Source organism: Haliotis asinina, chromosome 12 (genome assembly GCF_037392515.1).
Source record: "Haliotis asinina isolate JCU_RB_2024 chromosome 12, JCU_Hal_asi_v2, whole genome shotgun sequence".
In the NCBI taxonomy this organism is placed as follows: domain Eukaryota; kingdom Metazoa; phylum Mollusca; class Gastropoda; order Lepetellida; family Haliotidae; genus Haliotis; species Haliotis asinina.
In genome coordinates this window covers 40,062,513-40,090,386 of record NC_090291.1, presented here as the reverse complement: position 1 = coordinate 40,090,386, position 27,874 = coordinate 40,062,513, and the positions used below count along the sequence as shown (strand labels likewise).

The 27,874-nt window shown below is 42.2% G+C and overlaps 1 protein-coding gene across 1 annotated transcript; it reads left to right on the top strand.

Annotated features, from left to right (window-relative positions):
- Nucleotides 1-7,606: 7,606 nt before the first annotated feature.
- On the top strand, nt 7,607-21,127 carry LOC137258814 (uncharacterized). The gene is made up of 9 exons (XM_067796511.1): nt 7,607-8,348; nt 9,517-9,744; nt 10,287-10,416; nt 12,826-12,991; nt 13,274-13,391; nt 13,806-14,837; nt 16,008-16,125; nt 16,778-16,932; nt 20,075-21,127. The coding sequence occupies exons 1-9, from the start codon at nt 7,639-7,641 to the stop codon at nt 20,193-20,195; spliced, it is 2,778 nt and encodes a 925-aa protein (XP_067652612.1). The 5' UTR covers nt 7,607-7,638; the 3' UTR covers nt 20,196-21,127.
- Nucleotides 21,128-27,874: the final 6,747 nt, after the last annotated feature.

Sequence of the window (27,874 nt, the reverse complement as noted above, 5' to 3'; positions counted from 1 at the left end):
AGAGACATAACAGCCCAGTTACAGACATAGCACCCCGTGAACAGAGACATAACATCCCGTGGACAGGGACATAACACCCCGGGGACAGAGACATAACACCACGTGGATAGAGATATAACACCCTGGGGACAGAGACATAACACCCTGGGGACAGACACATAACACCACGTGGACAGAGATATAACACCCTGGGGACAGAGACATAACACCCCGGGGACAGAGACATAACACCACGGGGACCGGGACATAACACCCCTGGGACAGGGACATAACACCACATGGACAGAGACATAACACCCTGGGGACAGGGACATAACACCCCGGGGAAAGGGACATCACACCCCTGGGATAGAGACCTAACACCCCGGGGACAGAGACCTAACACCCCGGGGACAGGGACATAACACCTCGGGGATAGAGACATAACACCACGTGAACAGAGACATAACAGCCCAGTTACAGAGACATAACACCCCTAGGATAGAGACATAACACCCTGGGGACAGAGACATAACACCCCGGAGACAGGGACATAACACCCCAGGGACAGGGACATAACACCACATGGACAGAGACATAACACCCTGGGGACAGGGACATAACACCCCGGGGAAAGGGACATCACACCCCTGGGATAGAGACCTAACACCCCGGGGACAGAGACCTAACACCCCGGGGACAGGGACATAACACCTCGGGGATAGAGACATAACACCACGTGAACAGAGACATAACAGCCCAGTTACAGAGACATAACACCCCTGGGATAGAGACATAACACCACGTGGACAGAGACATAACACCCTGGGGACAGAGACATAACACCCCGGAGACAGGGACATAACACCCCAAGGAAAGGGACATCACACTCCTGGGATAGAGACATAACACCCCAGGGACAAAGACATAACACCTCGGGGATAGAGACATAACACCACATGAACAGAGACATAACAGCCCAGTTACAGAGACATAACACCCCTAGGATAGAGACATAACACCCCGGGGATAAAGACATAATACCAGGCAACAGGCCACAGGCAACTTAGAGTACTTATAACATCACGGAGACAAAGATACAGCACCCCGGGAACAGAGACATATGACCCCGGGGAAAGAGACATAGCACCTCAGGGACAGAAACATAGCACCCCAGGGACGGAGTACCCTTTTAGCACTGGACACTCCAGAGCCCACTTGCACAAAGTAAATCTTAGCGCTATAATTATTGTAACTCCCATTCTGCAACATTTCAAGTTGTGCTATGCCTCTCGTAACTGGGCTGTTATGTCCCTGTCCCAAGGATGCTATGTCTCTGTGATTGGGGTACTATGTCCCTGTCCCCGGGGTGTTATGTCTCTTAAGATAGTTGTAGCACTTAGGTCGCTTTGTGCAAGTGGGCCCAGGTGCGACATGTGCTTGCCCTGCTTCAAAACGCAGACCAGTATATGTTTCTAATGGCTAACCTTGGCCCTCGCATGGTGCTCAAGTCATGTCAGTTTTTGTCATCGAAGTATCCCATTACAGAAGTGAGGGAATGTACAAACAACGCTCAGTCCCCTTCAGTGCAGAAACTCACACTTTGTCCTCTGTGTTGGGGAACCGTGTAAACTGAGGAGGTCGATGTGGGTCAAAGTTGAGGGTTAGGTCACTTAAAACTGATAGTCAGTCTCCTGTTTGTAAGGGAAAGAACGTTGTTATTTGATATGAGACCTAATTCGCGTTTTTTTCCTTTTGTCAAAAGCATACAACTTCGTTACATATGTGCTACTGCACATTTTCATAAACTGTGTATGAGTGAGCGCATATTGTTAGACGTCGCAGTCAGGATTACATGAACTTATCACTGGACCGTGGGTTTCACACGGCTTGTAATACTATACTAAGCATAACCCGACATAGCAGAGGTAGTCTTTAAACGGTATAATTCACTGAGCAAATTTTCCGTCTGCTAGGCACGCCAGATTACCTAAGACCGTGGGTTCGAATCCCAATTCGTTTCTATGTTCCCAGGTTGTTCTGCGCAACAAACAGCCTGTCATTGTGGGTTTCGCCGAAGTGGTGACCGTCCAAAACTTGGATTACTTCAATGAGGTGAGGAGAATGGGATTTAAGGTCGTACTTGAGGACATTTCGCTTATAGGACGACGCGCAGACGTGTGTATGTGTTGCTGCTTGTACAAGCCTAGACTTAGCTGGTTTTGCAGTGATTTGTTTGAGTGACATTGTATGAACTGGTAGTATAGAGATTGCAAGACTTTATGGATGACAAACTTCTTCCTTTTCTCAACAGTTATGTTTAGGTATGGCTTCTTATACCGTTTTAAAGCATCTGGTTTCACAGGGCAAACTAGGTGAGATATCATGGCACATATAAGCATGAATACCCCATTCAGACACATCATACAGTCCATTTTGTACCCGTTACTGAGCACCAGGCAGAAACAAACATTAACGCTAGAACAAACATCTTTCTCAAAACAGATTTATCTTAACATAGAAAGGAAATTAGTCGAGAGAACGATATAAAATATGAATGGGTCTCTGAACATCAGTGATAACTCCAGGTCAACTGAAAACATACATTTAAGCAAATTTTACTTTCAAGTGGATTTTTTAGATAAAAAATGGTATTCTTTTTCCGAATGTCTAAATCATGTTTAAAACAGGACATAAAAGAATATTTTTCAATCTACAGTCTTTAGTTGCAGACAGAGTAATAAGAGTTGGTCTTGAGCCCAGAATTAGAGTTGGTCTTGAGCCCAGAATTAGAGTTGGTCTTGAGCCCAGAATTAGAGTTGGTCTTGAGCCCAGAATTAGAGTTGGTCTTGGTTACGTATCCAGAGGAGAGAACTGTTCTATACTGCTTCTCTCCAGTTTCAGCAGTTAAATATATATCTGATAACGTAAATAATTAAAACATAGATACCTAATAAATGCTATTTAAATCCTCAAACACATACATTTCACCTGCTAATGTGTCCTTGAAGCTCTAGAGTAACTGTTCACCCTGTAATGCAGTTATTTTCGTAATAAATACTAATTTTAAACACTGTTAACCATATCATGTTTCTCTTTAAACCCATGGGTCTCAATACAAACGAAATGAAATGACTGAAAATACGAGGAACATGCGTGGTATTTTCACACTTCGTAAACGGAAAGATCAACACGACATTTCGCGCATAACCTAGATATTACCAGAAACATTGCAGAGCCTATCATCCATTCGTCTGGACCGAGCTCCGTCTAGTCGACCCCATCAGCACATCCGCAAACAGCGGTATCTGTAATGTCCAGCGCGCATGTTTGCCTTTGCATGTTTGGTCGCCGTGTTGGAATTTAACCATTCGTATGACCAGATTAAATGGATTAACACAATTGTGAATGGCCGAGGCGACTTAGAGTTCATGTTTCCAACACAGACTGGGCATACCTGTTTGCTATTTCATATGCTGACGGACAAAAGAAAGTGTACATTATTGTGAGATGGTAGCTAAATCATGTTATTCAACGATGATGTTTTAAATACGTAGTGTTTTGGATCTCATGTAAGTTGCGATTAGGCGACTGTTTTCTGGAATAACGTGTTCATGGACGATCAACTCCTTAATGTATAATAACAACGTGTCGCCATAGATACATATGCCGTTTTCAAGCATGAAAATATAATTTAAAAAATAATCGTTGAAAAAATTATATGTATCGATACCGAAACGTCGCTGACGTTGATCATCCATAATCACTTGTCATTCCTACTGCGTGTTTCTAGAATCATGTCAAACAGTTCGACTGTCTCTCTGCCTGGTAGTGTTTTCATAGCATTTGAAACGTTTTGGTCCTTTTCAGCTGCATTCCTTAACTCTGTTATAACTTCGTTGCATCTCTGTTATAACTCTGTTATATCGACGTATTTTCCTGAGCTTGTCTGGATCTGTACTCTACATGCTATATCATTTAGTTTTAGGATTTACTGCAGTCAACCGGATATCTCTAAGAAACAAACAATATGTTGTTACTATGTTACCTTCAAGCTGAGCACAATCCTTGTTCGGAGGCTGTACTGAACGCTGAGCCCCTCGATGTGCAGTACTTGTATCCTTCCATGAGGCAAGTCTCGATGAGCAGACTGTAAGGAGCCCAATCAACTATTTATTATGTTTTGTTTTATAAATTATCATTTAAACTACTGCCTTTTACCTTACGCAAGTCTACTTGAACGCCAAGTACAAGTAAAAAAGATTACTCATGAAATGGGAAAGTGTTTGTTGCTTGTATTATATTGTCCTCATTTTGAAAGAGCCTTAACATTTTCGTTGATATATTGGAAAGAACTGTATGGAACTGTTCAAACCATATAAGAAACCGTATTATGACAGCTGCATTCAATTCCATGAATAGAGACGCAACAAAGCAGCGTAAAGTCAGTTTCTCTGTCTGAACATTGACGTGTTACTTCGAAAACGAAACCCATGTTTTCGTCCCGAACATCACAGATCAAATTCAACAAGAGTGGTGGTTAAGGTTAGTCGTTATATGTACATAAGTATTGTATGTTGCAGTCACAGCTTGATTAAAAAAACTACTTGGAATTTGAGATGTCGGATTAACCACGAGTTCAGAACGGGCTGAAAAGTACATTACAAGTGCTGCACATATATTACAAGTGCTGCATGTGCATTACACGAGCAGCATGTATATTACAAGTGCTACGTGTACAATACACGTGCTGCATGTATATTACAAGTGCTGCACATATATTACAAGTACTGTATGTATATTACAAGTGCTGCACATATATTACAAGTACTGTATGTATATTACAAGTGCTACACATATAAGTGTTACATGTGCATTACACGTGCTGCACTTAATTACATGTACTACACGTATTTTACAAATGTCGCGTTACCTGTATACTCTACTTGCACAGCGGTACAATAGTATGACAGGCCCTCGAGCTGACCTACATACTAGCTAAGGCAAATCTTCCAACTAATGCAGATCACTTTGCTCAAGTTTAGATTTACAGCATGTATTTTACAAACGCTGCATGTATATTGCACGTGCTTCACGTATATTTCAAATGCTGCGTGTGCGTTACACGTGCTGCACGTATGTTAAAAGTGCTTCAAAAGTACTACACGTACATTACACGTGTCGCGTTGCATGTTCTACGGTCTGCATGGCGGTACAATACTACGGCGGACCCTCCAGTTGACCTACATTCTGCATCCCAACTAATGCTTTGAATGAACGAGCTGTTTTGATACCCAAACCTTCACCTCATGTCATTTCACACGGGAGCAAGCCCTAACGCAAACATGCCCTAGTAAGGAACATAAAAGACACAAATCCACCGTTATGACAAAGATGATATCCATTTCGAAACGTGTCGCTTAAATCAGATCAATCATCCTTTGTCCCACTACTTTATGAGACCCCTGCTGGATAAGTTCAGCTTTGCGGGGTTTGCAGAAGCAACATATTGCACTCGACAGCGTGCGGTGATGCAGTTGACGTAGTTCTGCATATGGCTTTAAAGAAACATTCATTCGCCCACTGTCTATATGGGAGCGGTGGGGTAGCCCAGTGGTTAAAGCGCTCGCCAGTCATGCCGAAGTCCCGGGTTCTATTCACCCCTTGGGTATACTGTGTGATATCTCACCCACTTCTGGTGTCCCCCCGCCGTGATATTAGGGCTAAAAGTGGGGTAAGCAGCAATTCACTCAGCCGTGTCATAGTTACTCGCAGCTAACGATCATACCGAAAAGTATAACTTGTTCAAGTTGTGACTTACCAGTTTCATTGAAATGAATACGTCCATCAAACTCTACATACTGACAGTTGTGAGTATTGTGGGTACAGCGAGAGGTATGGTTGAGAATGTTTACAAATGTTCAGAGGGTCAGTTCGGTAGCCTACTGGATACAGTGTACGCTCAAAAAACACTGATTCCCTACATGGGTACTGTTGAAGCCCATTTCTATTGTCCCCCTGTGTGATATTGCTGGACTATTGCTACAAGCGGCGTAAAATCATCCTCACTCACAAATTCTCAGTGCAATCAGGTCACAATAGCGGTTAACCACTGTCATAGCTTTCAGAATGCACGGACGAAATATACGTGCACGTGCATTACGTGAATTACACAGCCGTGTGGCGAGACATTTTTATGAACAGATTTAGGGGTTACTAATCGGATGGAGAACGATATGCAATCCGACAAATGTGCGGAGGTAAACTACACCAAGGCTGAGGTTCTCAACGGCTTCATCATTAACAGGTCGTCCCTGACGAGATCACGCAATCTGGGTTGAATTTAACATCTTGCTCTGTGGTGTCAAGCCATTTGGTGGCATGTGAATGTTATGCACACGTTTTCACTTTGTTGTTTGTGGTTTGAGGCCACACTTACCTAATGCAGCTGCATGACGGCGGCCAAAAAACCCGGTCTAGTCTGATCCAGAAAACCAGTGATTGACACCATGAGCACCGATCTAAGAAATTTACGATGACACTCAATAACGAGGTCAACGTCGATAGCCGATATGTTAGTAAAAGTAAGCAGAGATCACCGAAGACTAATATTCTCGCCTGAATCTCAAAGTGAGTGATTTTGGTTTAAAGTCTTGTCGTGGCAAATGGCCGTTACATCAAAACCAGACAGATTGCTATGGGAGGAAATGTTCGCAGTCAAAAGGATCCTCGACGATTATCGCTTTAATGAAACTCATGACCACTGACTGGTACTGAAACAAAAATACAATTAGGGCGACTTTGGGATACGAACCTACGATTATCGGTTTCTGGAACGCAAACATCCAACTCTGCCCGTCGCGTTACTCTTTGTTAGTGTTGATAATTCAGTTGATACAGTCATCACCGAAATGTCTCTAAAATCGTGAAGAAATGTACACCGTTCTGTTATGTATATATCAGAAAATACACGGAAACTTATTTTCAGGTCGAAGCCGTATAGACCCGTGAAGGTATCGGGGTAGATTAGGCCTTCTGTTCAGCAACCCATGCTCGCCATAACAGGGATCTGGGGGTCAGGCTCGCTGTCTTGGGTGACACATGTCATCGATGCTCAGTTGCGCAGTTCGATGCTCATGCTGTTGATCACTGGAATGTCTGGTCCAGGCTCGATTATTTACAGACCGCCGCCACATAGCTGGAATATTGCAGAGTGCGGCGTAAAACAAAGCTCCCTCCCTCCCTTGAGGTCGTATACTTGTCGAAAAGTGAGTGAGTTATTCCAACTATATCACGGCGGGGGGCACGAAATATAAACTTCACTCCCTGCACCCAGAATCGAAACCGGGTTTTCCACGTGACGAGCGACCGCGTTAACCATTGCCAAAGTCGCACAAAGGCGACTGGTGGGTTTATACTTGGACATTAATTGCACGTTTCTGTACAGAAAGCAATTAATTTCGTTTGCGTTTGTGTTTATGCATTTTGTAATTTCATTAACTTACCAGACTTACTTTTCTGTTGCAGGAATCGTAGGAACGTCCAAATATGATTTGAGGAAAATTTGGAAATTATTTCAGCATAGAATAAAGACTATCTGCTTCTAGTGAAACAGTTGCATTCACTTTAACGGACACCTGCCACATTTGTGATATTACAATGCGTCACGTATGTGTACTCCTGCTAGTTATGTCCCTTTACCTAGCACGTGACTGCGTTCATGGCGGGAAATACAAATGGATGAAGTATGACAATTTCGACCAACTGGTCGCCCAATTCATCTCTGTGAACGGCCAGAACTGCAAGTCCAAATCCAAAGACGCCTTGTACTTCAGAGAAGACGCCGTATCCCAGCTGCCGATATACAACCAGCTTCTAACCCAGGCGTGGTATGTCAACCGAACTGCCTTAATCCACCTCCACAACATGGCGCTCAATCGCGCCTTCTTCTTCAGCTACATCCTGCAGAAGATGAACGACACGACCAACTTCAGAATCATGCCAAACTGGTTATACATGTACATGTCTGTGACGGCAGATGTCAACGCCAACCCGTTCGGTCTGAACGGAAGCGCTATATACTTCGACACCAACTGTTCCTACCCAAACTGGTACACGACCGTCAGCTTCAACAGCACCTTGCCGAGGTTCGCGCCCAAAGCATGGAGATGGGATGACTATAATGATCAAGACAATTTTCTCCGAGAGGCGACCCGAAGGGTGGTCATGATTTCGGACATCGGTGCTGGTCGAGGGTCGGATTATACTGACCCCGGTTTCAAGATGAATCCCTGGTATGACAAATGGTTACCTGACATTACTGGAGATATGGACTCTCTAACAAAGTTCACCTACAACGTGGGAATCAGGTTAGACATGTTGTGTTGCTTTTCAACACTTTGAGACCATTGACTGTTTGTAAACAAATGAGTGATAGATTTCCCATGGAATTTGATTAAATACCTTCGATATTTTTCCAAGTTACTGGAAAGTTAAAACGCCATTGTATGTATTGTAAACTCATTGGCGACATCATTACATATGGAGATATTTGACAAATTAGCTTTGAGATATAAAACAGCAGCTTGATTAGCATTTTAAAGTTGATGAATAATAAGAAAAGTATATTTGATGGACAACTTCTTTATTTATTATTTTACGACGTTTCGGTATAGCTGCACATACCGTTGTCAAAATCTCACTCTTGCTTGAGAACGGTATTATACTTTTCTTAAAGTCTTAAAGTATTATACTTTTCTTAGATGTAAACAGATGAGTGCTATCAATATCATCACTGGGATTTATTTCATCAGTGTTAATTGCCCCACAGTGTGTTTGCAGTGTGATCATGCAGCTGAATAAAATATAATCAAATTCATAAATTTAGTGGGATTGCCTAGTGATTAAAGCGTTCGCACGTCACGCGTAAGATACGGGTTCGATTGCCGGGGATGGGGACATTGTGTGAACCCCTTTTCTGTTGTCTCCTGCAGTGATATTGCTGGAATATTGCTAAAAGCTGCATAAAAACTATCCCCACTCACTCACTGCAATTAAAACGGACGGTGTTATACTTAGAAGATCCGTTTTCAGCAGCTCACGCTTGTCATAAAATGCGATTAATATGATCGGGTGGTCAGGCTCGCGAACTTAATGGATGCATGTGTCGTTACATGAAGGGCAATGTCTGGGAATATTTCTCTTGTCAAAATTAAATGTCAAAATGACAAAATGGAGTCTCCATTCTTGAAATGTAACGGAGCGTGCAGACAATGGAATTGGCGTCACAAATGTAATTCAAACTGCGTTCATGATGATACGAATCACTGGACTGTTTTGCTTAAACCTTATTATCTACATACCGCCTCCAAAAAGGTGGAATATAGCTGGGTATGGCGTTACATAAAAACAAAACGAAACGAAACAAAACAAAACAAAAACAAAGAAACAAACAAACAAACAAAAAACCCAACAAAAACACAAAACAAATGGAACCCCAACAAATATACTCGCGCTATAACTGCTCCATCCAATCAGGTACTCCAACGGCACAGGCAGCTTCACCCACGAAGAGTTCTTAGCCAGCAATTTCTTCGGCCCGTCCTCCCCCAGCCAGAACGAGAAGGATGAGCGGATGCTGCCGGTCGTGTGGACCAAACCCTACTATGACTGTGGACGATCCAACAAGTGGATTCTCAGTGCAACTTCTCCCGTGGTAGACTACATGCCCAGGTACTCCAACTGGACACATCTCCGGCGGCAGAGGTGAGTTGGCTTTACGGTTTAGAGATATGATGCAGTTTCAATTTTTTTATTCATTATATACATAATATTCAGTCACTCACTTGGTCTGGGGAGGTGGGGATGTTATCAATTTAGGACGTGAAGGTATTACAAATTAGACCTGAACTGAACATTAAGTGGTGACGTGTGTGCGTGTCTGCGTGAGACCTGCATGGCAATCCTGTTAAAACCGACGTTAAACCTAAATCACTCACTCACAAATGCTGGATCCTACAAAACCTGTGTTAAAACAGATCTTCAGTGACCTTTGCCTGTCGGAAGAGGCGATTAAAGGGACTAACCGCTTACTGGGTTAAAGTATGTCTTCGTGTCCCAATTGTGTAGATCGATGCTCATGCTGTTGATCCCTGGATTACCGATTATTTTCGGACCGCCGCCACATAGCTGGAGTATTGCTGAGTGCGGCGTATAAGTACACCCACTCACTCATAAAGACAAACAAGGAACGTTGAACTCCGTACCGAAGTGTCCTTCGCTTCACGGACTATGTGTTTTGGTTGCAGGTTTGTTGGCGTAATATCAATGGATATCGACTTCAACCAGATAGATTTCAACTCATGTCCAGTCAGTATTGGCAATCCTGGTCCAAGCTTTCTCTCTGGAGTGGCGCGCTGCAAGACTAAGACAACTGGCGTAAGTAGCTATTTCGAATAGGTGAAGGAGGCCACGGGATAGTACGGAAGCGTGGTAGGGCCACGGTGAAAATATTTTTGGTGTCAGTATCTCCCATGTAGGGCATACTGTCTTACTATCTTGGAGACACTATCTCCCACGTAGGGCATACTGTCTTACTATCTTGGAGTCACTATCTCCCATGTAGGGCATACTGTCTTACTATCTTGGTGTCACTATCTCCCACGTAGGGCATACTGTCTCACTATCTTGGTGTCACTATCTCCCACGTAGGGGATACTGTCTTACTATCTTGGAGTCACTATCTCTCACGTAGGGCATACTGTCTTACTATCTTGGTGTCACTATCTCCCACGTAGGGCATACTGTCTTACTATTTTGGTGTCACTATCTCCCATGTAGGGCATACTGTCTTACTATGTTGGTGTCACTATCTCCCACGTAGGGCATACTGTCTTACTATCTTGGTGTCACTATCTCCCACGTAGGGCATACTGTCTTACTATCTTGGAGTCACTATCTCCCACGTAGGGCATACTGTCTTACTATGTTGGTGTCACTATCTCCCACGTAGGGCATACTGTCTTACTATCATGGTGTCATTATCTCCCACGTAGGGGATACTGTCTTACTATCTTGGTGTCACTATCTCTCACGTAGGGCATACTGTCTTACTATCTTGTTGTCACTATCTCCCACGTAGGGCATACTGTCTTACTATCTTGGTGTCACTATCTCCCACGTAGGGCATACTGTCTTACTATCTTGGAGTCATTATCTCCCACGTAGGGCATACTGTCTTACTATCTTGGAGGCACTATCTCCCACGTAGGGCATACTGTCTTACTATCTTGGTGTCACTATCTCTCACGTAGGGCTTACTATCTTGGTGTCACTATCTCCGACATAGGGCATACTGTCTTACTATGTTGGTGTCACTATCTCCCACGTAGGGCATACTGTCTTACTATCATGGTGTCATTATCTCCCACGTAGGGGATACTGTCTTACTATCTTGGTGTCACTATCTCTCACGTAGGGCATACTGTCTTACTATCTTGTTGTCACTATCTCCCACGTAGGGCATACTGTCTTACTATCTTGGAGACACTATCTCCCACGTAGGGCATACTGTCTTACTATCTTGGAGTCATTATCTCCCACGTAGGGCATACTGTCTTACTATCTTGGAGGCACTATCTCCCACGTAGGGCATACTGTCTTACTATCTTGGTGTCACTATCTCTCACGTAGGGCTTACTATCTTGGTGTCACTATCTCCGACATAGGGCATACTGTCTTTCTATCTTGGTGTCACTATCTCCTACGTAGGAGATAGTAAGTCCTACGTAGAACATTTTTTTGCGCATACTTAGATACTTAGTGCAAACAAACATGACATGGAACTCCTCCTCTATAGCGCCTGTATAAAAAATAGAACAGATCAAATCATCTCTACATTCAGTCGGGGTCACAAACACATGAACAGAGTTGGGCTCATTATCAAGATAAGATCATAGGACGCAGCATTTATAGGGTGTGTGAGTGAGTTTAGTCTTACGCCGCCTTCAGCAACATTTCATCAACATTACAAGAAATGGGCCCCACACACTGTGCCCATGTGGAGAATTTAACTCAGGTCTTCGGTTTGACGAGTGAACGTTTTCATTGGTGTCTCAGCAGTCATTGATTTTCTAAAACCCTAAATGAAACAATCAAGCTCTCTTCACGGTGAATCTCCCAAATCACTGGGGTCCCTTTTCATATGTCATGGAACATTTTGTTCTTATCATAATTATTTATATTAAGAGACTAAACATTGGTCAGGGTTTGAATCGTTACCCCAAGCATCGACCTCACATTACCCCTCTCGACGTTCTCACTCACTCACAGGCAAATTGTGGGGCAACAAGAAGGTTCTACAGAGCTCACTCAAAACTCTCTATAGCTCTGAGGATGGGGAGTGCTTGAGACTTGATTGTGTGTCATAGTAACATCTTATGACAAAAGTCACCGATGTTTCTACAGACAAACAAACAAACAAATCGAACGAAACAAAACAAAACAAAACAAAACCCAGACCGTTTGAAAATGAAAATCAGCGAACTTCAGGCAAGGCAATCATTTTGGGATCTTCTCATCGTCCTGATTCATTGCTTTACTCCCACAGTCATTTCGTCGTCCTCTATCAAACGAGCAAGTATACTGAACAGCAAAAGAAACATAATTTTCGAAAACAATATAGTCTCATTAAAATAAAGTTAACGTTTATGTCTATTTAAAAAACGTGACAAAAAGTTGCGTTTCTTTTGCCGTTCAGAATATCAATTATTTCTTGTAATTACACTGTATTTGTTGTGAACATGGCTGTTGTTCATTTTATTGCTTACAATATCACCCTACCCACAGTGCAAACACAGACCTGGTTTTAAGTTCAGGCGTGGGGGTTACGTGTGCGTGTGCCGCCCTGGTTACAGCTACCCAAAGTGGATAGACCCCCCGTTCCAGGGCTCGGACATCGAACAGGCGACCGAAGAGGAATACAATAATGGCTTCCAATGCACGCCCACAGACTGTAAGCGAACATTTATTAATCTAGTGATTGCTCGTAGCTCCGAAGGACCAGTTTGTCGCATGGCCTCGAATCCCCGCAAAGAACAACTTGTGATACACGTCTGCACAACTCGTGTTTTTATTTGTTGGAATATTGCCAAATAAAGTAAAACCAGACTTATTAATATTTATGTCCAGAGTTTAAATCATCTAACCACGTTTCTGTTATTGCCATGCTGTTTCAAGAGCCATGGTGCTCATGGAACGTCTGACATTATTCACCTATGCGTTCCTTTCCTTCCAGTCCGACAGGTACTTCCGGTTGTTGATACGCTAGAGGGCGTGACCATCGAAGGAGGGTCCAACACACTGACCAGTGGCGGCGTTGACCTTGGCACCAGCAGTTTGACTTCACGGTTCAAGTAAATCACCATAAGTTTTCTTACATATATGGCCAATAGGATACATACCGTGGGCTGGGTTCAATACCACTTTGAACAGTTCTACAGCTATTTCTAGGCGTTTATGTAATTATAGGCAATGTTTAAATGACTTGGAGTGTGATAGTAGACATTGACTGTGTGTGTTTAGTTTTAAGACGCACGTCAGCGCTGAACACCTTGGTTCGATTCCCCACATGGGCACAATGTGAGGTTACACTTTTGGTGTCACCCGCCGCGATGTTGCTCGTCTATTGCCAAAATAAAGGCGTAAAGCTAAACTCACTCACTATTCATATCTTGAAATAATATCTCCAGTTTACATTTGAAAATATTTGTCTTCGTCAGTATCCGAACCTACTTGACAATTATGTGGATTCACTTTTTTTGTTTCAGATCACGCCGCCTACGATCAATTAATGAATCTTACGAGGAGGAAGTGTTTGTGAAGTCAGAGCAAGAGGAGACCAACAGCAACATCAACAGCAACAGCAACATAGATTACGGCTATTACAACATCCCCAACATCTACCCTCAACCCGAGCACCTGACTGTCAGGAAACTGACCCCAAAACACGTTTTCAAGATCCGAAAAGGACTGCAAAACGGGCGTCGGAAGTACATCAGTAAACATACAATGAGAGAACTGAGGGAATACTGGCAAGACAATTTCAACATAACAAAAAAGAGAAGAAAAAGATCGACAACATATGATCCCAAAGCTTTCGACAGGATGATGAGGATCTTCCGCCACAAGGAAAGCGTAACACGGGAAAACTGTCACACAAAAGAATCATCCTTGCTTTCAATGGCGGGAGATGTCGGGTATGGCGTTGACACACAGTTTGAGATGGAGGCGAGGACTGCATTAAGACTAGCTCATTTTCTCAGCAATTACCTCCAAAACACCGACCCTAATGAAAACTTTGGCAATCTACAAGGTGGTGGACGGCTCCATATTGAACACCTCTTCGGTGAAGTCATCGCCAACGTGATGGGCAATTTCAAAATCCGTTCCAGTGGGGTGTTCTTTGACAGGAACCAGTTTGTGAATCAGGACGAGACAGTCAGAGAGTTCTTCGGACCTTTAGCATATAAGAAGGAAGGGAGCTTCTATTCAGTGGATACAGCGGGTCTGAAGAAACAATACGTGGATGAAGACTGGTTCAGGAAACAGAAATCGAGATGGGGGACGAACACCAATGGGTTGAAGACCTACAAGATGCGATCCTTTATCAGGTCAGATCCCGCGGGAACTAGTACAGTCAGACATGAATACTTTCCGCTGCGATACAAGGCTCCGGCCTATACTGACGGGACATGGAGCACGCCTAGGTTCAAGTGTGATGGCAGGGTGGACGAATGGGTGATGACGTATACGGTTCCGTTCTTTGGACTTGACCAGCTGAAGAAGAAGTTGAAGTTTAAGTGAGTGTTGTGTGTGTTTTGTTTCTCGGAATTCAGACTAAGGCAGGATTAAAAAAAACCGCCAATAAATAAGGACGTTTCAGAAACATGTTTTACTGCACGTCAACACTTCCATGCGAGAGATGATTGAATGGATGGATGATGAATGAATGGGTGGATGGATGATGGATGGATGAATGGATGAATCTTTTAACTCTTTGAACGTTTCAGCTACAAGATGAATCAGTTCTGTTGTGGAGGAAGGCCTTTATTGAGTCAGGTCTAAAATGACATCGTCTTTGATGATCACCCAAAAACAAACTAAGGCGACCCTGGGATTGGAACCCGTTGATCCTATCTTTCGGGCACATTCAAGGCACGATACTCCTGTCATCGAATTCGACGACTGGGCCACCCGAACCTACTCAGAGTTCGATGTAATTTATTAGCGTGCTTGTAGAAAATACCTTACTCTTAGTAAATCAACAGTACTGTGACATACTCTAAGTGCAATGTGTCGAGGAGTACCAGACGCGTCTAGACAATGTTTACACTCCCACAAGTTAACCGTAAATATACAGCAGGGTTGCAGTGAAAACGCGGAAACAACCTTTTTTAGAGTAAATACGTCGAGTGATCAATAATTCTCACTACTGGCTACACTAGTGCCTGCCCACCTTCTGATCGGTGAAGGTCGGTGCCCCGTTATCAGGACAAAATGGCAACAATGAACAACTATGTAGATATTCCAGATTGATTATTTCCATATCCAGTCTGTGATTGTGATTGTGTGAGTGATGAACAATGTGCCGGTCCGGTACATGAAAATCTGTACAAACCATGTTTAAATATTTTGGTGGTGGTGGTGGTGGTGGTGGTGGTGGAGGTGGAGTAGTGACATAACACGAGAGGGTGTGTATTGATTCTGCACATAACATGAGAAGGTGTGGGTGCTGGGATGGGAGGTCTTGTGTGTGTGTTTGTGTGAGTGAGTGAGTGAGTGAGTGAGTGTGTGTCTGTGTGTGTTTAATCATTGAGTCTGCACGACACGAGAGAGTGTGGGTACAGTGAGGGGGAGGGGTGTTGCGGGAGGGGGAGGTGGTGGCGGCTGTGTGTCATGCTAACGCAGCAGTGTCGCCATATCGGCGTTGTCTTCTCCTAGCACTATTGTGTACATATTCCTCATTCCAGGGGTGTTGTAACCGTGGATGTTCCCCTCAACCTTCTGGAAATCAACCAGTGCCCACAGAACTTCTATATCGCCAACGCATTCAAGAACACAGCTAGGTGCGACCAACTGTCAACTAAGGTAATGCCAGGTTAATTCATATTCTTGCTACTACTATTTCTTCTTTTACTACTACTACTACTACTACTACTACTACTACTACTACTACTACTACTACTACTACTACTACTACTACTACTACTACTACTACTGCTGCTGCTGCTGCTGTTGCTGCTGCTGCTACTATTACTACTACTACTACTACTACTACTACCACTACTAGATGCGTGAAGGTCACGGGGTAGAATAGGCCTTCAGCAACCCATACTTGCCATAAAACGCGACAATGCTTGTCGCAAGAGGCGACTAACGGGATCGGGTGGTCAGGCTCGCTGACTTGGTTGACACATGTCATCGGTTCCCAATAGCGCAGAGCGATGCTGTTGTTGTCGATCACTGGACTGTATGGTACAGACTCGCTTATTTACAGACCGCCGCCATATAGCTGGAATATTGCTGAGTGCGGCGTGAAACTAAACTTTGCATTTGTCTGGGATCTCTGGTCCAGACGTGATTACTAACATACCATCGCCACATAGCTGAGATATAGCTGAGTGTGGCGTAAAGCTAAATTCACTCACTACTACTATCACTATTGCTACTACAAAGTCAGCTTATTAGTAAGGTAGGGGTGGTTTGAATGTGTATTCACAGTCAGAGTTGTCTCCTATAGTGCGGCCGACTGGCGGGTTTCAAGTTCCTCCGTGGCTCCTATCGATGCACGTGCAGAGAGGGATATGAGTACGGCCACATGGATGGGAAGTTCTGGATAGAGGGGTCACTTCTTGAACTCGAGTGGGAAAAGAAGATCAGAGGTATTTTCAGCAGGTGAGACTTTGTGTATCACTCCTCAAGCACTGAATGTACGACAGACACTTTATGTATGACTGACCCTTTATGCATGACAGACACTTCATGTATGATAGACGCTTCATGTATGACAAACACTTCTTGTATCATAGATACTTCGTGCATGAGAAATATTTCATGTATGACAGACACTTCATGCATGACAGACACTTCATGCATGACAGACACTCCATGTATGACAGACACTTCATGTATGACAGACATTTATGCATGACATACACTTCATGTATGACGGACACTTCATGCATGGCAGACACTTCATGCATGACAGACACTTCATGTATGACAGACACTTCATGCATGACATACACTTCATGTATGACGGACACTTCATGCATGGCAGACACTTCATGCATGACAGACACTTTATGTATGACGTACACTCCATGTATGACACACACTTCATGTATGACAGACACTTCATGCATGACACACACTTCATGTATGACAAACACCTCATGCGTGAGAAACATTTCATGTATGACAGACACTTCATGTATGACAGACACTTCATGTATGACAGACACTTTTTGCATGAGACACTGCACGTATGACAGACACTTCATGTATGACAGACACTTCATGCATAACAAAGATTTCATGTATGACACACACTTCATGTATGACAGACACTTCATATATGACGTACACTCCATGTAAGACACACACTTCATGTATGACACACACTTCATGTATGACAGACACTTCATGTATGACGTACACTCCATGTATGACGTACACTCCATGTAAGACAAGCACGATATGCTAGACAAAGACTTTATGTAGGCCATACAGTTTATGTACGTCAAACATGTTATCACGATATTTCAAGCATTCTTTGTAGTATGCATGTCAACTACTTAATGTATGTAAGCACTTAAGTGACAAACGCCTGTACTTTCATAAAGGTGTACTGCAGTACTTAAAGGACTTATTTATTGCATCTCTGATGCGTTCAAAACCTTACTCGGTGACTCTAAAAGCCATTCTGAGTATAGTAACAACAGTTAATATAAAGGAATATCTGTACTGATAATTACTCCTCCATAAAATGATAAGATCAGGGTAAGAGTATATGTCCCGCATCATGTATGTTGTAGGAGTAAAACAGTGTGGATTGGATGGTTATGCTTGCTGATTGAGTTGCTTGTAATCGCATCAAAATTATCAGTGTCAATGCTCATGCTGTCAGTCACTCGATTATTTACAGAACCAGTGATACGGAGTCTTTGTGATTTTTGCGAAGGAAACTTTATGATTTGTAAAAGCGTCAAATGCAGAGAAAGGTGCAGTACATTTCCGGTAGACGTTCAAAATCAATTTTATAAGGAACTTATTGTCGCGTTTACCTCATTTCTACGTTCCATCAGGAACGAATATAGTTATATTATCATTGATAATCATGTAAAGTCATATGTTGTTAAGGCTTTAATACTTTTTTTAAAAAAATGATTGAATAAATTATTATAGCATGCCAAGTCAGCATTCTCATTGGATTTATCACCGCATATAAATAATGATGTGCTGTTTTATCAGCGAGAAGAAGACACATATCTGAAACACTCAATTGCTCAATTTTGGCAGAAAATTTATGAGTATAAAATTGATGTAATGGAAAATCCATGGTCACGGATAAATCACAATCACAAAAATAGAACTGATAATTACTTAACTCTTGTTCATGAATCGGAATTGAACGTTTCTGTTAATGTATCTGTTGTGTCTAAAGATCATATGAATATTTGAAGGTATAATTCGAGGTGATTTATACTCCTTGCATTATTTACATATTTGTAAATATCTCAGCTGTCAGCTAATTTTTTTTAAAAAAATGACTGATTTGACATGTTCACTGTAACACACACAACAGAACAACTTACTGCCTCATCGTAACTGAACACAAAGGAAGTTATTTTTCCCTTTCCATCATGTTCTAACGACATATTCTAGTGTTAAAGACTCTGACACTTCTAGACTATTATTTTTGTGAAATTGATGTGGAATATAGACATATATCACATAATTTCATATTAGACGATTGTTAATCTTGATGCTTTCCTCATAAATATCCATAACATGATTTTCATTGAAAATTATGATACAGGTGATATCTATAATGTAAGTAAATTATAAAGTTGCAAGATAATATTATGTGTTGATTAGAAAAATCGTAGTCATTAATACCACAAACTAAAGCTATAATTACCATTTCATCTTATAACACTTATCATTGCAAAGAGACCCGTGAAGGTCCCGGGGTAGAATACGCCTTCGTCAACCCATGCTTGCCATAAGAGGCGACTAACGGCTCGCTGACTTGGTTGACAAATTTCATCGGTTCCTAATTGCGCAGATCGGTGCTCTTGTTGCTGGTCACTGGATTGTCTGGTCCAGTCTCGATTATCTACAGCCCGTCGCCATATAGCTAGAATATTGCTGAGTGCGTCGTAAAACTAAACTCACTCAATCATTGCAAAGACTCTGTGACAAATCACAAAGACTGTCAAAAATCATGAAGTTTCTGTCTCAAAAATCACAAAGACTCCACTGTCACTGTAAGCAAGTTCATACCAGTGAGAACGACGTTATGTAGCGGGAATATTGCTGAGTGCGGCGTAAAACTAAACTCACTCACTCTCTACCAGTTAGAATGCCGCTATACATCCGAAGTGCGGAAGTGGGGAAGTGCGGAAGTGGGGAAGTGCGGAAGTGGGGAAGTGGGGAAGTGCGGAAGTGGGGAAGTGCGGAAGTGGGGAAGTGGGGAAGTGCGGAAGTGCGGAAGTGCAGAAGTGCGGAAGTGGGGAAGTGGGGAAGTGCGGAAGTGGGGAAGTGCGGAAGTGGGGAAGTGGGGAAGTGCGGAAGTGCGGAAGTGGGGAAGTGCGGCTTTAAACAAACAAAATATAAAAGTGAAGTGCTCCTAGACGTTAAAGCGTCCTAAAAATCATCCCCCACTTCAGTGGCACATAAGGGCGCGAACGGTAATGTTTGGATTATTTCTGTCGACATTGTAGATTAAGATGATGTTACAGGTAAATCTGACTGACAGATCGTATTGACGTTTGATGTTATCAGTTTGTTATGGCAAATGTTTACTCTTCAGATTTGACGCCTTGAAATGTCGGATATCCGCGTCACCAGCGTCCTCGTTTAACGGAATTCTTCTGGGGCTCAGTGCACTTATCTCTCTTGTGTTGACAAGATCCGACGAATGCCTTTTCTAGACGTTTGGCGTCGATCAGCTGGAGTGAGGAAGAAAAGAACACTTTTGAGATAATATTAATCGTTTTCCCAAACGTAAAACTATTCTGAAATCATATCCTCAAAGGATACATGTTCAGAACAATTTAATAAGGTGTTAATTGCTACGCACCAGCGTAAAGCACAGGGCAAGTTACACCTCCTTTGAAGGGACCAAATTGTGGAGATTGTAAAAATGTTAAGTCATAACCTCCGCCTAAATGACCGAAAACTTGTTATTGCATATATGTTTAGAACTAAATTGTCATGGTGCTCTGCACGTGTTGTATATGCTCGATGTTGTGTTTCGCGTCTTGTATTGTTTTGTTAAACGGAAAGGTGAAATGTGGCACTTGTTTAAGAATGAAAGGGCGAGATATCCACGCATCAAAGTAATTACTCACAAACGCTTTGCAGTTTCGCCATTATGCACCCGTTTCATTCCATATTGTCAATACTGTGCCATTTCAATGACCGACCATGATGTTTTAGTGCTTTGTTCATTGGCATGCTCTTCCTATTTAAATCTAGCATTCAATGAAACCTCGGTTACACATGTGACTTGTGTTGAAACTTCATGCCTGGTGGGCCGTGGGTGGCCAAGCTGCTAAAGATTTCGCTCGTCACGCCGCACACAGGTTCGATTCCTCATAGGAGTGTGTGAATCCCATTTCTGGTGTCCCACGCTGTTATATTGCTGGGATATTGCTAAAAGCCGCCTCAGAACATATCAAACATGTAATTAACGCTCGTTGTCCTGCAAGTGACTTAGCACAGTACAGAATGGTACTTGGAATGGCATCTAGTTTGTTGTTTATAGTGAGTATTACCGTGTTCACAATCATAAATGGTACTTGTGCTTGCATTTGTTATTAATTTATCTTCAGTACACTGATATTAGATACCTTTGGCGTTACCAGTTGTGTTTCTTTGTTATAGAGTTTGTACATTATTAATTAACATGTGGCTTCTCATTTACAACAGATGATGCGCTATCATATTCAGAATATCTTTATAACGCTTTCAGTTGTGTTTATACCCATAACATATTGCCATGATAGTCGACGATGCTTGTCGTAAGAGGCGACTAACGGGGTCGGGTGGTCAGGCTCGCTGACTTGGTTGACACATGTCATCGGTTCCCAATTGCTCATGTTGTTGATCACTGAATTGTCTGGTCCAGACTCGATTATTTACAGACCGCCGCCATATAGCTGGAATATTGCTGAGTGCGGCGTAAAACTAATCTTACCTACTCACTCACTCATAACATACATGTGTAAAATAACTAAAGCAGAGTGTACATTAGAGATGGGGCGGGTATCCCACCCCCTATTACCCTACCCGGATATCAATTCCTGAATTGCAACAGAGGGCAATATATTCTGCAGCTCAGTGGCTAACATTTCGAGTTTTTCAATATTACCACGTGTTATATCCAAAGGAGTGACTGTACATTATGTCGAAATCTACAAAGACAATATAACATTTCAATCATGAAAGAATAACATATTACATTGTTTAATGTATTAGTCACATGATCATAACGGGTCTGGGTACTGAGACGGGTACCCGGGTCCAACTTACTTTCCACCCGGTGTCCGGGTTACCCCCCTTATAGTACTGTCGGAAATAGAAAAAGAACTGTTTTTCCACGTTTATCTCAACAATTTATGTTGTTGATATTTGCAAGTGTGAAATACCTGTTAAAGTAAGTTCGGTCTAATTACAGTCCCAGTGGTAGGGAGATAGGAAACGTGAAAAAAGGACTTTACTGAGGAGAGATTAGTGCAGAAACGAGCAATGCGGATTATTTCAGTCCAAAGCAACTTATTTGGAACAGAACATGGCTTTATGCAAATTAGTGTGCGGTGATGGTGCATTATATAGGGCACTTGTTAAATGCCATTTGATGGCTTAGCTTCATAATAAACGATAGCTGTCGTAAAACGTTCATATTGAAAGTATTAAGGATGAAGCTACCGTGGGGACTCACTATTACTATGAAAAGAAACAGGTAGGAGGGATCGTCTAAAAAGCAAAACCAGGACGGTTGTTGCAGACGATGGTTAGGGTTGGGCTGAGGGATTGAGATATCAGCTAAGATGTGGTAATCCTTTAGGGGAATTAACCTGGGGAAATACACGGCGTTTCATAACAATTTACAAATATTGTCGATCACGGGTGGTCATGCCACCTATATATACTGGGACATTTAATACGATACTTTTTCTATGGGCATCAGGTACCATACGACCCATAAGGCCCCGGTGTAGAATAGGCCTTCAGCAACCCATGCTTGCTATAAAAGGCGACTATGCTAAGAGGGAACTAACGGGATCGGGTTGTCAGGCTTGGTTGACACATGTCACCGGTTCCAATTGCTCAGATCGATGCTCATGCTGTTGATCATTGGATTGACTGGCCCAGACTCGATTATTAACAGACCGCCGTCATATAGCAGGAATATTGGTGAGTGCGGCGTAAACCTAAACTCACTCAATCACAAAGGTATCATACTCTTTTAACATAAACTTCATGAAAGAAATAACGTAAATTGTTCGTCAATAGATGAGACATATTTAGCACACATGGAAAAGCACAAAATATATTTGGAGATGATCCATTACACCAGTCGGCAGCGCATGCATTTCATGCCAGGTGAGTCCACTTTCTACGTCATACCTGGCTGAGCGACCTGATTGCCATCTATAGTCTGATCTATTGTTTTCAGCAGCTAGTACTTTTGCCCGATTTTACGAGTAAATATGCTTTTCTGGATACTCTCTTACGCATCCCACTGAATGCCCAGTTATTTCGACATATCCTATTCGTAGTTGTGTAAATTTGAGGGATACAGAGTAACAGCCTAAAAACACCTTTTTTTCTATTTCCGCCATTACTTTCACCCGAGTATACATCCCTGCAGAGGCTCCCAGCAAAGGATTGAACAAAATGCAAAATAAATATTTATGTCATTTTATTACTGAACCATGATTTGAAGTGATAGCTGGTGGTACGGTTATCAGTCTCACAAATATTTACAATCATTTGACGGGTGGCGAAATGTCCATATGAAATAGGTCAATATAAACAATTTGGACTGATAAAATAATAGCGGGAGTGAAAGCTGGGAATGTTTGTAAGATTGACTCGTCAGACTCGGGGTAATATTTAGCTTTCAACAGTAGAATAAAGATATTTCTGAAACAATGTGACTTTGATTCTTTACAAACCAAAACTTGAGTCTCAGTAACCAGTTCAGACAAAGATCTGCTTTTCAGCCGATCCGAATTTCTCGCGTTAAAGTAAAAAGAAACACTACAAACAACTATGGTTGCACAAAATTCCATTTCCTTGTTCATAAGAAAATAGTCATCACAAATGAGAAAAAACCCCATTGTATTACCTTATTTTATGACGAGGTTTAGTCAGCACCTCGTTAACCAAGGCACCACAGTTTGTCCATGCATAAAACGGTCGTGCAATGCTTCACAATTCATCTGGTTTACTGATTTCACCCGCCCTGTGTTTTTTACGATTAATAAGCGTGTATCTGTAACGTACAATGAGATTGATATAATATAAATTCCGCTTAACATTTCTAGAGGCCGCACCTCATTTTGAGATTTCCACGACTTCCGTTTGTCAGATCGGTTCAGAGAACGCTGCTCGACGTGTTTGCTAGGATTAGAAGGAGCGTAGTGTTGCAATATACAAGTGATTAGATGCATCAAATAATACTGACTAATATCTATACATGTCTATATATCCAGTTGAATGAGTTGGTCTAAAAATTCTAGACTGGTTATTTTACTAAGCTCGGCAATAGGACGGAACCCAGTCAGCAGGAAACAAAACAGTGTAATCAATATCTTAACTTGCGATGATAACTCATCCGAAAAACTTTGTTCGATTCTACTCAACGATCCTACCACGCAAAAGTCTCCTTAATGTCCCCGACAGTGACAATGACAGTGAGCATTATGTCTTTTTTTAAACACAAAAACCCAAACAAAACAAACAAACCCAAAAACCCCTGAACAAACAAACCTTCCCCAACCTACTCCCCACCCCGAAAATTACAAGATACAAGAGACACTTCGACGATTTCAAATTTTATTTCCAAATTAACACCAAAATCAAATGTTATTACCTAATTTGCAAAGATATCATTTTTACATACGAGTAGTACTGGTCAAAAACCACTCTGGAGTGATACAAATCACTCTTCAATTAAACATCACTTCTGGGTTAGTACATACAAAAACATCCGTATCTGTAAATTCAAACAAACCAAGACATGTATAACATAAATAGTAACGTATTACTAAACTACTGATGTTTACAGACATGAAAAGTCTTATGCGCAGATATACAAAACAGTAGATTTCAGTAAATGTTAATCACATGTCCTAAGTTTTATTACGAAATATATTTTTTTTGAAAACCAGAGGTTAATTTGATTTGAACTAGCCCGAGTATGTCATGTATTCAGTATGCAATACCGCCATGTAGCTGTAATACTGTTGTTGGTGGCGTTTAACAAACACAAAGAAAGAAAGAAACAAACACAAAGAAAGCAAGAAACACAAAGAAAGAAAGAAACAAACACAAAGAAAGCAAGAAACAAACACAAAGAAAGCAAGAAACACAAAGAAAGAAAGAAACAAACACAAAGAAAGCAAGAAACAAACACAAAGAAAGCAAGAAACACAAAGAAAGCAAGAAACAAACACAAAGAAAGCAAGAAACAAACAGTGGGCGTGTGGTTTTAGGGTACATGATGTTTTTAGCCTTTACGTCATGAGTCCAACGTACCATTGTCGATACGTATTTAGAGCTGTAGTACCGTGTAACACACCCAGTGCCTCATCTACGTACAAATACAGTGTACATGTACTTTGAAACGTGTACCATGTGTACCACGAAGGCAACGCCAACACGTGCCGTGCCGTTTGTCAACAGCGTTCCGAATACGTCATGAGTAGTGTACACGTAATTCCTTATATATGTACTATATACAATGTACGTCATGTTCACAGAGTGCACGTTAGTGCAGTGTGTGTCACGTCCACATGTATTCGACATATCCACAGGTTTCCACGAACGCCATGTTTAAAGTCCTACGTCATAGCCATAGAGTACGTCATGACTACAATGTACTACATGACCTATTATCATACATCACATATAAATGTCGTTTTCTGGCTAACGGTCTTCAGTTAATTTCAGTGTACCCCACTTACAAGCTAGGTACATTTTAATGTACCCCGCTGAAAATGGCAACTCATTCGGTACTCATTAATTCTTCTTTATCGCGAGTAACATTGAATCACCCATGATGCACGGAAATTACCGATGTTTTGCGAATGTAAATCGATGGAAGGGAGATAACCTTAAATCTGGTTTTCTTGTGTTGTCTGCAAAATCTAGGGATAGCTACGAAGGGATTTGCCTCGCATTCAAATAAATAGCTTTTGGCAAAACGTTCGAATGTAATTAGTCCCTGTGAATATCAACAAGGAAATGTACGCCGCGGCGACAATACCTGCGGGAAAAAAAACAAGATGCAAGAATCGAATGGTTTGATTCACACGGATTAGCTGAGGTGTACGATCCGGTACCCATGCTTCAGACAGTTCAAAATTAACATTGAGGTGTTCGGTAAGGTAGATACGCTGTTGACTGGTCCCTCGGGGCCCTTGGGTTGATAATATCTTCTTGCTCAGGGAACATAAAAATCATCGATTGTACGTCAACCCTTGGGGCTGAGGGAATATAAACAAACATGGAGGGCACATCAACCCATGTTCCCCACGTGCTCAGTGAACAACTTATAGTGCAGCACTAGATTAACAAGTACAGTGTATGCCTGATTTACAGAATACTTCATCTCCACCTTGTAGCCGGTACAATTATACTTAATCATCATATTGAATAAACAAGCGCATGAACACTTGAACCAGTCTTAACATGTCACAAAGAAGAGATTTTAATGAAGCTAGGAAAGTTTAAAAATAAAATAAACTTTGATATCATTGAAATACAACTTTTGGGGTATATGTTTGGGATAGTCTTACCCTCGTTAATATACACTGAATACAACAACAATGGTAGTGATTAATGGCTCATTTTGAAACCACATGAGCTTCAGTGTGATGATGGTATGATACAAATTTTGATCTTTGCAATACATAATATACATATGGAAATTAATTAAGCAACACCAAATTCAAAGACACATAAAAACTTAACAAAGTTTAACGAAGTAATTTTGATGATTGATTATTCAATTTTGATGTATTGACATACAGCATGAGCTTTTCATGGGTTGATATGACGCGCGTGAAGCTTGCACAGCGCACGTGCATTGCTTTAACCTCAACTTTCGAAAAATGCACTTTTTCCCTGGGGTGTTTACAAGCGCAGGTTGTCGATTGCATTCGGTTTTTCATTCATTTCAATGTCATGGCACGTAGGAAATTATCAGAGGCCACTCGTTGGCAAATAATCGGCATGAGGAATGCTGGTATGTCTCTAAGACAAATCGGGACTCAAATCGGACGACATCATTCCATAATTTCAAAACTTTTGAAAAAATACCGGGCCACTAATGAAGTTAAAGACCTGCCTAGACCAGGAAGACCCAGGAAGACCACAGTCCGGGAGGACAGAGCTTTACTGAGACTTGTACGGCGCAGGTCCTTCGACTCGAGCTCTCGGTTGAGACAGGAGTGGCTTCCAGGGAGACCCATCTCGAACAGGACTGTTCGGAATCGTCTGAAAGCTGCAGGATACCGGGCAAGGAGGCCAATCAAGCGACCCAGACTGTCTCCAGCCCATAAGGCAGCCCGACTGGCCTGGTGTAATGACCGTTTGCACTGGAACATTGCCTCTTGGAGGAAGGTCCATTTCTCAGATGAGAGCCGGTTCTTGCTGCACATGGTGGACGGTCGTACTCGGGTCTGGAGGCAGAGGAACACAGCAATGGCTCCACGGAACATCCAGGAGACTGTGGCCTTTGGGGGAGGTTCCGTTATGGTATGGGGGTGCATTTCCATGAACTGCAAGTTGGATATCATTACCATCCGTGGCAACCTTAACGGTGTTCGTTACCAACAGGAGGTTCTTGACAGGGCTGTGGTACCTCATTTTGAGAACCATCCTCTGGCAACGAGACCCATATTTATGGACGACAATGCTAGACCTCACAGGGCGCATGCTGTAAATGATTTTTGCGGCAAAATGCAATTGACAGAATTCCATGGCCTGCCATGAGCCCTGACCTCAACCCCATTGAACATTTGTGGGACTTTATTGGCCGTCGTGTGAGGCAGAGAGACCCACCAGTCCATAATCTCAACGAATTGACGGCTGCCCTGCATGAGGAGTGGAACAGGATCCCCCAGAATCAGATCCGGAGACTCATCCAAGGAATGAGGAGGCGTCTGGAATCGGTGGTGCGTGCGCAGGGAGGACACACTAGATATTGATGAAAGTCGGTGTGCAGACTCTCAGATGACTGTTCTTTCTTTCCATGTGACATTTGTGTTAATACACCTGACAACAACGTCTGTGGATGAATAGTAAATTGTGTCCATTTTTTCATGAATTTAAGACAGTTTTAAGAATTTGGATTTCGTTGCAATAAAGCAAAGTC

Coding starts and splice junctions, on each gene's coding strand:
- LOC137258814 (XM_067796511.1), top strand. CDS start 7,639: ATGCGTCACGTATGTGTACTCCTGCTAGTTATGTCCCTTTACCTAGCA. Junction 13,392..13,805: donor AGTTTGACTTCACGGTTCAA/GTAAATCACCAT, acceptor TTTTTGTTTCAG/ATCACGCCGCCTACGATCAA. Junction 16,126..16,777: donor GCGACCAACTGTCAACTAAG/GTAATGCCAGGT, acceptor TGTCTCCTATAG/TGCGGCCGACTGGCGGGTTT.